The 10,826-nt window shown below is 50.1% G+C and overlaps 1 protein-coding gene across 1 annotated transcript in view; it reads right to left on the reverse strand.

Annotated features, from left to right (window-relative positions):
- Positions 1-1,286: 1,286 nt before the first annotated feature.
- LOC102386701 (olfactory receptor 10S1-like) overlaps positions 1,287-10,826 on the reverse strand; it is a 10,356-nt gene continuing 816 nt past the window's right edge. The window contains exons 2-4 of the mRNA XM_025191143.1: positions 10,552-10,826; positions 9,439-9,497; positions 1,287-1,780 (exon numbers count right to left, since the gene is read on the reverse strand). The exon at positions 10,552-10,826 is cut by the window's right edge and continues 6 nt beyond it. Coding sequence (XP_025046928.1) covers positions 1,287-1,780; positions 9,439-9,497; positions 10,552-10,826 — 828 coding nt within the window. The remainder of the gene's footprint in view (positions 1,781-9,438; positions 9,498-10,551) is intronic.

Below are 10,826 nucleotides of genomic sequence, written 5' to 3' on the forward strand. Positions count from 1 at the left end.
CGCGCCTACTAATTTAACCCAGTATGCCGTTAGCCTTCTTTGCAACAAGGGCACGTTGCTGGCTCCTATTGAGCTTATGACAGTATGCTTGTGTATATGTGGATATATGCATATGTCTGTGTGTGTATGGGTGTGTCTATGTCTATATGTTAGAGTACTTGTGCCTCTCAGCATGTCAGATCATCCCTTTAGAAATGGCAGCTGGGTCACAGCTGGTGGAGGCTGGGTGAAGGGGGAGGGGGATTAACCCTTTATGATCCACTGCCCTGCCTGATCTATTAATTTGCCTTGTCATTCACAATTCAGGGAAGGGATTATCTGACATGCTAGAAGCACAACTTCTAGCACAAGTTCTCAAACTGATAGATAGCTAGCTAGCTTAAGTGAGTGAGCGAGTTTGAGACCTCCTCCCTCCAGCATGTCAGATCATCCCTTTCCTAACGTGTGTATGACACAGCGAATGAATGGACTACACAGGGCAGTAGACTAGAAGACTGGAAGGGGTTAATGAGGGGCCATATGGTCTTTGCCAGCTGAGACCCAGCTGCCATACATATCATCTATTTATAGATAGACAGACACAGACAGACAGACAGACCTATATCTAAATCTATGGATGGATGAATATAAGGGCTGTTTGGGGATCAATTAGATAGAAAGAAGGGTTGTGAGTGGATGGATGGATGGATGGATGGATAGGTGGTGGGGGGAGGTCCCCCAGCAGCTGATTGCTGGCATTGAAACTAGAAGTGCCAGCAGCAAACCCAGAAGTGCTGCTGGTGCTTCTCTTTGTGCCCCCACTCCCCAGCCAGAGCAAATCTCAGGGGGGCACCGGCTGGCACTTTTCTTGGCGCCTCCACTCCCTGGCTGGCGAGGGCCAATCTCAGGGGGGGATATGCCCCCCCTCCCTTTTCCCCCTACACATCACCTATGGCTCGATGGAAGGGGTGTGGGGAAAGCAGGCAGGCTGGCTGTGTTTAGATGGATGGATAGATGGATGTTTGGAAGTGCTGTGTGGGGATACACAGAGGGATGGATGAACGGATGATGGAAGTGGTGTCTCGGGATGGATGAACGGTGTGAGGAAGGAAGAAAGACAGGCTGTGTATAGATGGATGGAAGTGCTATGTGGGGATACACAGAGGGACGGATACACAGATGATGGATGTGCTGTCTCGGGATGGATGGTGTGAGAAAGGAAGGGAGGAAGGAAGACAGGCTGTGTTAGATGGGCGGAAGCGCTGTGTGAGAACAGATGGCTGTATACACAGGCAGACAGACAGCAGCTAAGCCAGTCTGAGGGCTTCTGCCTCCAACACGCGGGATCCTCCCTGCCCCTCACGGTGCGTGACCCGGCAAACGACAGTGCAGCGGTAGGGCCCCACCCCACCCCGCCAGCTGTGCCACAGCTGTTGGGGGGGGCGGGTGCCGCCAGCTTGGTGGCACGGGCCAGGCGGAGGACGCGGCACTGTGCTCACAGTGCAGTGGTAGATGGCGCGGTCAGAGGCCTCCACGGTGCGGATGTGCAGCGCCAGCCCGATCCGGGTGATGACATTGGGGGCGCCGAGGGTCCGCGCTGCCACCGAGAAGCGGCCGTGGCGCAGCGTCCCCGCCGGGCCGGCCAGCAGCATCTGGGGCAGGCGGCCCGGCTGCAGGCGGTCCCAGGCCACGAAGGGGTGGCGGTCCAGCGAGGTGAGGTTGCAGTGCAGCACCGCGGGCTGGCCCCACACCACCCTCACCTCTGGGCTCAACGTGGAGATGTATGGGCTCGCAGCCTGGCCTGCAGGGGCAAGGACAGCGGTCAGGGGCTGCCTGGTCCTGGCCCTGCCCCAGGGCCACCCACCCAGACACGCACCCTGTCTGTCTGTCTGTCTGCCTTCCTCTGGCCACTTATCTATCTATCTATCTATCTATCTATCCCCACACAACACTTCCATCCATCCATCTATCCATCCATCTAAACACAGCCAGCCTGCCTGCCTGCCTGGCTTCCCCACACTGACCTTCAATCCATCCATCCATCCGTTTAGATATAGGTCTGTCTGGCAACCTGGGCCACCTGGGTTTGGGTCATCCTAGCACAGCTAAGACCTGGCTGGGCAAAGCCCTGGCTGGGACGAGATAGCTGGGGATGGTCCCGCTTGGAGCAGGGGGTTGCACTAGATGTGACCTCCTAGGGTCCCCTCCCACCCTCATTGTGACGCTATGAGGCTGAGGGAACTGGGCTTGTTGGGGAGAGAGTCCGGCAGAGGGCAACTAAAATGGTTCAGGGGTTTGTGGCTTCTGAGGAGAGGCTGAGGGAACTGGGCTTATTTATCTGGAGAAGAGAAAACCAAGGGGGGATTTAATAGCAGCCTTCACCTACCTGGAAGGGGGGTTCAAAAGAGGATGGAGCTGGACTGTCCTCAATGGTGGCAGAGGAGAGAACAAGGAGCAGTGGGCTCAAGTTGCAGCAAGGGAAGTTGAGGTTACATATTAAGAAAAACTTTCTCGCGAAGAGGGCGGTGAAGCACTGGAATGGACTATCCAGACACTTTCTGCAATCTCCATCTTTAGAGGTTTTCAAGACTTAGGTAGACAAAGCCTTGGCTGGGACGATCTGGTTGGGGCTGGTCCTGCTTTGAGCAGGGGGTTGGACTAGATGTGACCTCCTGAGGTCCCTTCCACCCTCATTGTCTATGATTCTATGACCCCTCTCACCTGGGAGGAGCAGGCAGCAGAGCAGCAAGATGAGCCCCAGCATCTCATACCCTCTGGTGGTCTCAGTTGCTGCCCAGGGTCCACAGCGAGTCCTTCCTCCTGTTTGTTGTGCTGGCGTCTTCAGAAGCCAGCCCAGATTCAGCCCCTTCTCACACACACCCGGCCTCCTCCCTGCTGCCTGCTCCATAAGCCACAGCGCAGCGGAAGAGTTCAGCCCTGGGCATGAGCTGCTTGCTGGTCCAGAGCACCACCTCCTGGGCTTGTGGGGAAATGGAGTGGATGGGGGTGTCTCTAGAGGAGGAAGCAAAGGAAGTAATAATAGCAAGAATAGCAATGGCAATAACAGCAATAGCAATAATTGCAATAATGACAATAGCAATAATGGTAATAACAATAGCAATAATAGTGACACTAACAATAATGGCAATGACAACAGCAATAATAACAATAACTATAATAATAATAATAATTAGTAGTAGTAGAATGGGTTCTTGTTAATAACAGCATCAGTTGCTCATTATTACTAACAATAAAGAAATAATAATAATTTTTTTAAAAACAAAACCCTAATGGGTAGAGGTGGATCCAGGCAGAGGCAGATCAGGAGTGGGGTGGCGGGGTACTGGTGGAGTTGCACGTCCCCCCTCCTTTGATGCCTGCTCCACCTAAAGTGTCAAACCAACTGGCTGACAGTGGCAGCAGCATTTCTAGTTAGGCAGTGCTGAGGGAGTCTATTGACTTCATGGCACATTAAAATCTGCTCAATTCCTTCTAAACTCCTCTTTCCATAGGTTTTAAGGTCTCTCCTGCTTAATAGTCTTGATGTTCGCACTAATCAAACTATCTTTTCTTCTGCCATTCCACTGTCTGTTCACTGCTCCTCATAATATAGCTCTGATTTCACAGCTTTGCAGACTGTTTTTCACTCATTCCAATACATTTATATTTGTTTTTGCTTTGGTTTTAAACCCTAGGTCCCTAGCATATTAGTAAAGCTTCTAGTTTCTTTTTACCTAGAAAAATAGGTTTTGTGTTATATGGGATGATTCACTGTCCCATCTGCACTCTCCTTTTCCAAATCCTAGATCACCCCATGGATCCAGGGAGGTGCCGTGGTGTAGCTGCACCCCCTTTTAATTCCTGCTCCATTGAAACTCTAAAAGCAATTGCTGCGAGGAGCAGTAGCATTTCTATTCAGGCAGTGCCAAGAGAGACAATTGATTTCATGGCTTATTGTTATCTCCCTGAGTCAGGCTAATGTCTATCCACTCTACAGATCTTAACAACCCTCTGTCCTTTTTAATGATTTTGATATTCCATGATTCAAACTATCCTTTCTCCAACAATTTTGCTGTTTATTGGCCATTCTTAGTAATGCCTCTCTTCTATTTCATAGCCTTGCAGAGTGTTTTTAGCTCTAGCTAAAAAACTTAACTCAGGTCTGGTCATATTAACTCAGGTGTAGAAATGGCTGTCAGTGAATTACTGGAGGTACTGTCAAGACACTAAAGGCTAGATTCTGTTTTATTAATCTGAATAAGAGGTGCACATTTAACTATAATAACTATAGGGCTAACGACGCAATCTCTCTTGACTGTTTTTGACTGGTTTTTGCCAAGTTTATTTGGGCGGGGGGGGTTATAATCCAGCATATTCCAATAGTAATATTTATTTTTGGTTTTATTTTACACTGAATAATCTAGTGCTATCCCCTTGGCATACTAGTAAAGCATCTGCTCCTTAACTGGAGAAAAATATCTGATGGTGTGCCACATCTGCATCCACCTTTTGCAAATCCTAGATCCACCCCTGGTAATGATGATATCACAATAGCACCTAGGAGCCCTGGTTCAGCATTTTTGGGAGCAACAGCTCATATCATAGGTCAGTGCCCTCAAGAGCTTAGGGCTGGACCCAGAGACGTCTGTTGGTATCAGTGAGGGTAACAGAAAGTAACGTGGAAGGAAGTGATGGTTTGATGCATCCACCCCACCACCACCACCTTGCAGTGGCAGAAAGGAAACATGCAGGACAAGAATGAATTTTCTCCAATACAACACGAACTTTTTTCCCAAAAACTAGCTGCTAGAAAGTAGAGTGTGCATTATAATAGAGGAAATATGGTAACAGCAGTTTTAGCCACTTAAGCCTCTGCCTAGGGGAAACCAGAAGCAAAGCATTTCACGCAGGCCTCCCTAATTGCTGGTTGTGAACGTTTTCTCTTTTCCCCAGCAGAGGCTCTCAAGGAAATATAGTTTTCCCCTTCATTCTGCCCTTCAAAAACAAGGTGCACGTTTTATTGATGTATATGAGAAAATATGGTACTTCTGAGCAGGTAGGTTTGGACCAGTTTTCTGTGGAGGTAATGGGGAACTTGTGTCCTCTTAGACATGCTTCTGGCTTCAGGAACATGGGCCACCAAGTCTCAAGGGTGTTTTTAATGATCAGGAGCATTTAACTACAAAGGCTGTGCTGGTTATATCAGTTCTGCCTGTGACCTCCTCCACCCCTTGCTTTCCTCCCACCCCATAACTGGGGTGTGTGGAGTTCTGCTTTTGTCAACCAGCATTGCCCGGCCTGTGACCCGGGGTATAAAGCTGGAGGGTTGGTGCATGGTTATGGGTTAGCCAGGAGTTCCCCCTACTGGGGAATAAGGGGGAGTGGAAGAGAAGACAAGTGGGAGCTTGACTCCAAAACAGGGCTTCTATCTGCCTGAAAAGGCTGCCCTTGATGGAGAGGAATAGCAGTACCCAAGAGCCAAGCATGAGTAACCAAGCATCTTCTTTTTCTGGCCTGTCCTCTACAAGAGATGAATTATGATGGTCCCTACTGGCAATGAAATCCAGAGGCATCTAAACTTTGTTCATATCCCCTGGTTGTCTAAGCCTGGAGACTTGCCTCTAGAGACTCCAACACCAAGAGGCTCCAGGAGCGCTCTGTGTTATATTGGCTTACTCCTTATTCCCATGATTTTTAACTGGGTACCTGAGATGCTTTTAAGGGTGCCTACTGGTTCCCACGGTAAACCCAGAGATTTCCAATAGGAGCCTACAGTGCCAGAAGCAGCCCTGCTGTGCTCTTTGAGTTCTTTGCCATGGACAAATTGTTCTAGTATTTTTCCATAGATATAAAACAAATGAAAGGGAAAAGCTGGACCTGGTGAGTGATCTGAGGATTGAGGGGAAGCTTTGTGATAGCAACCATGAATTGGTCACCTTCTTAGTTCACCGAAGAGCAGTTAAGGACCTCAGTAAAACAGAAGTCCTTAACTTTGGGAAGCCTGTCTTTTGCAAACTGAGAGAATTGGTCAGTCAGGCAATTAGAGGTCATACCCCCCTGAAAAGGGAGTACACAAAGAATGGTCATCTCTCAAAAACATAATTCTAGAAGCATAGGGGAAAGCCATACCATCTCACAAGAAATGCAGTCAACGGGCAAGGAAGCCCCCATGGCTGAATAAGGAACTGTTGGACCTCAATAAACTCAAAAGAGCAGCCTATACCAGCTGGAAAACAGGAAGCATCACCAAAGAGGACTACTCTGTACTCACCCACATGTGTAGAGAGTGGTCGAGAAAAGCCAAGGCACAAACTAAACTCAGGCTAGCTACGGGAACCAAGGACAAGAAAAAACCCCTCTTCAGATATGTGGGAAGTTGGAAAAAGAACAAAGATAGCATTGGGCCCCTGCGCGATCCAACAGGGCAACTGACATCCAATGCCCAAGTAAGGGCCAATCTCCTAAATGACTTTTTTGCACCGGTTTTTCACCCTCCCAAGAGGATCACACTATCCGGAATGACACAAACCATTCCAGGAGCGGGCAACGAGCCCAGAATCAATGTGGATCAGGTGGGGGAACACCTCGAGAAACTGGACATTCACAAGTCCGTGGGCCCATACGAATGCACCCGAGAGTCTTGAAGGAGCTAGCAGACATCACTGCGTTCCCCTTAGCAGAGATATTTGAAAATTTGTGATGCTCGGGCAAGGTCTCGGACTACAGGAAAAGAGCCAACGTGCTCCCTATCTTCAAGAAAGGGAGCAGGGATGACCTGGGGAGCTATAGACCAATCAGTCTGACATCTGTCCCTGGAAAAATCCTCGAGAAAATTGTCAAGGGATCCATCAACACCAGATTAATGGAAGGCAAGCTTCTGAATGCCAGCCAACATGGCTTTGTGACTGGCAGGTCTTGCCTGACCAACTTCATCTCCTTCTATGACCAGGTAACATGTGCCCTGGACAAGGGAGATGACATGGACATCATATATCTGGATTTCAAGAAAGACTTTGACCTGGTTCCCCATGAGAGGTGCCAGAAACCCTGTTTGCTTTGGGAGAGAGTGTGCAACTGCTAGTAGGTTTGTGCTCCTTCTGGGCCTGGTCGTTGTGGTCTTAGTCTTGTTTTGTTGCCATTTTCCAGGCTGTCAGTGCAGTTCCTGGCCTCTGTCCATCACCACAGGGCTCAGGCCACATGAGGAGTGGACTCGGATCTTAGGAGGGAAACTCTTTCTGGTGCACAGCCAAAAAAACCTGTCCTGTCTCTTTGCCCCAGGGTCAGCTGAACCACCTTGAAGAGCCACCCAGGCATCTGGTGTTGATACTGCATTTACTAGGAGAGAGAGGGGCATCAGGTAATGGGAAAGTGGCACTTCAGGAGTGTGGGGTTCTCCTTTCCACAAGGGAGATCTGGGGTGGATGGCAGGAAGAACCCTTAACACTGAGGATGGTGAAGCCAGGCAGCAGGTCACCAAGATGCTTGTTCCAGGTTGGTTTGCCCCCTTCCATCCAAGTGAACATGCAATCTGTCCTCTGGGTGCGAGTGTGTCTGTGTGTCTATCCCACCCTCCCTCAGTCCAGTCTGCCCATACTACATCCCATACTATCCATCTGACTGTCTGTGTCTCCCTCCCTAGCTCCACCCAGCCCCCCATGGCATTTTCTCTCAGGAACAGAGTTAGACTCAGGTTTTCCCCGGGAATCCTTGAAAGCAGGGGAAGAAGGGGGGTGCTATGCTTCCTGCTCTCTCAGCTACACTTTAATTCATGTTTTGTGATACTCACAGTAATCCCTGCAATGGTGCCACTCTGGATTGGAGCAAAGAGGGAAATTCAGAGCTACTGTGCGAGAGACGGAGCCATCCCCCCAGCTCTTCCCTGCTCCACCCACCCAGCCTTCCCTCCACTCTGGGCCCTTTTCTCCCAAAAGAGCCGGGTCCATTCAAGTCCCATTGGGAGATGCCCAGATCTTCCCACAGGTGTCTGGTGGGAGCAGCAGAGTGAGGATGCCCCTGATGGTGGCAACTTGGCAGCTTCTATGCCCCACTTTCACTGCACAAGTGTGTATGCTGGGGTAGGGTGGTTGTTCTGTGGACATCAGTGGCATCGGTCCTGTTGGACATCACTCCCTTGATGTCTGTGGGGGTAGTATACCCCCTCCCCCAGTGTGGTACAGCACAGTGACCTGCAGAGCTGACGCAGAGAGAGCCCAGAGGCTGCCAGGTGCCCTACTGATGTCCACAGGACTTTGATGAGCATTGAAAGGTGTGCATGCACCCGTGAGACAAAGTGCTGGTGCATAACCCTGTCCCCTATTGCGTCTGCTGCTTGCTTCCTTGCTGTTTTAATGACTTCCCTGGTGACCCCCTTACAAGGTGTTTTCTCCTTGGGATCTATTAGGAGTTACTGGTGAATTCGTGCCCCCTGGGGCTTGTTAGGTGCTAGCTGGGGCCTCCTGCAGGTATATTTGCAAAGGGAAGAGAATTGTCTGCAAGGGCCTCCAGAAGGGCTGAGTTTGTCCCTAGCCCAGACCATGGCACTGTGCAAGTTGGGATAGATGCGCAAAGGCTAGACCCACCTCCCGAGCAAATCAGCCATGAAGCTGAGGTGAATTTCTAAGAGACTCTTGCAAGTCAAAAGCAAAGACAAAAGCAGAAGGCTGTATAGGCAAGCAAAGCATAAAAACCAAGGGCGCTCTTCCCTCCACTTTGGTACTGTTCCCTGCATGCTCCTTCCCTGAGTCAGGCTGGACCCCGTGCCCCAGTGACAGGCTGGAGACAGTGGGACCCTTCCTATCTGGGCTATCAGGCAAATACCAGCACCTCACGACTAGCAGCCAACACAGATCCCCTTGTCCCTTTCCCTAAGAACTAGCCCTGGTGCCACCTCCAGCCTCAGATGAAGCCCATTGTACGGTGCTGCCTTGAATGCAGCTTTTAGCTCAATTTGGGGGCAGGAATTTTCAGTCAGGTACTTGAATGGTGCACTTTTACACAGCCGGAGTCCCACCCCAGAGGCAGCCTTGCCTTGGCCAGGATAAGTCAACTCTAAGCCCCATATAGGTGCATTGTAAGGATTATTTCCTTCCAATTTCTCAAGCAGTTTGAAAGCTTTGGCAAATTTCAAAGACTGGATAAACTGTTAAGCATCACAGAGAGGCAAGGGGTCTTGTGATTTTTTTTTTTTATTATTATTGGGACAGCTCTATAGTTGGAAGAAGTGTTGGCCAAGCTTCAGGCCATACATCTTCCTTCTTCAGGTCTGGGAGAGAAGCAGGCACAGGCTAAAGTAAAAACAGAAAACATCCACTGGGTGTGTTTAAGTCCATGTAAATAGCAGCAGTCGTGTAAGGAATGGAAGGTGTTTGAAATGGCAGCAAAGACGGCGGAGTAGTCTCAGACCAAAGGGACCCAGGCTAGACCCTAGGGTTGCCTCTTGTAGGGCAACACCCATCTCACTGAACAATATGCCCTTCACCTTTTTCTCTTCATCCAGGCCCTCCATCCCTCTCTGTCTCCTGGGGGGACCAGGTCCAAGAGCTGTGGCTTCTGAGGGTACCTGTGCAATCCAACCTCGCCAGTTAGTGACCCCAGCAGATCCCAGCCCTACAGAGATAGACTAAAGGGCCTGAATCTATTCAGCGTCCACAAGAGAAGACTGAGGGGATCTGGTGGGCACCTATAAACTCACTAGGGGGGACCAGCAGAAAATAATAGAGGCTCTGTTCCCCCGGGCCCCACTTGGGATAACAAGAAATAACAGCCACAAATTGATTGAGAGTAGGTTGAGGCTTGATATCAGGAGGCATTACTTTATGGGTAGGGATCCCAAGGGAGGTGGTGCTCTCCCCTACCTTGGGGGTCTTCAAGAGGAGAGTGGATAGATATCTGGCTGGGGTATTATGATCCCAGCACTCGTTCCTGGCCAGGGCAGGGATCGGACTTGATGATCTGGTCAGGTCCCTTCCAACCCTAGAAACTATGAAACTATAGGAGGCAGGGAGAGCTGAATGACAAACTGCCAAAGAGCCAGATATTGTAGCTACCTGGCAGAAAGTGGCCCATTGAGATGCAAAGCATGATATGGAATTAGGCCCTTCCTTTCCCATGATTGCAAATAATCACTGACCCAGGTCCCTGCATCTCCACTGCCAATACAGGTTGGGGAAGTGCACCTGATGCCTGGTAGGATGTCATCCCACAGGGACCCACATGCTAGAGGCAGAGAAAGCAGCTCAAGGGATGATGCCATTGCTGTCATGGTCCCAGATGCTGCACCCCAAGCTCATGAGGAAGCACAGCTGAGGTACCTGGCAAGAGGGGGAGAGTCTGAGGGGCTGAGACACTTTCCCGTCCCTGTCTCCATCTGCAGAAAATACCACCACCACCAACAGACACACAGTATAAAAAGCAATGTTGGCACCTACAGGAGAACTACAAGCATTGAGGGGCATTAGGGAAGGCAGGCAGGTTGCTCATGAGGTAGGTAGGTAGAAGCACAAACCATTTTAATGGGATTTTTTAAAACACTTGAATAGGAAAAGACAAACACAGGAGTTGGGTCTATTCTACCTGCAAGTCAGTTTTCTCAGGGCCCTCATCATCTCCTTGTTCCTCAGGGAATAGATGAAGGGGTTCAGCATGGGGGTGACCACAGTGTAAAACATGGCCACCACCCCATCAGAGGCCTGGTTGGAAGAGGGACGCAGGTATATAAACGCCGAGGAACCGTAGAACAGGATCACCAAGGTGAGGTGGGCGCTGCAGGTGGAAAATGCCCGACGCCTGCCCTCAGCCGTGCGGATCCTCAGGACGGCAGCCACAATGTAGGCATAGGAGATGCCGAT

Source organism: Alligator sinensis, unplaced genomic scaffold (genome assembly GCF_000455745.1).
Source record: "Alligator sinensis unplaced genomic scaffold, ASM45574v1 scaffold955_1, whole genome shotgun sequence".
NCBI classification, from domain to species: Eukaryota; Metazoa; Chordata; order Crocodylia; family Alligatoridae; genus Alligator; species Alligator sinensis.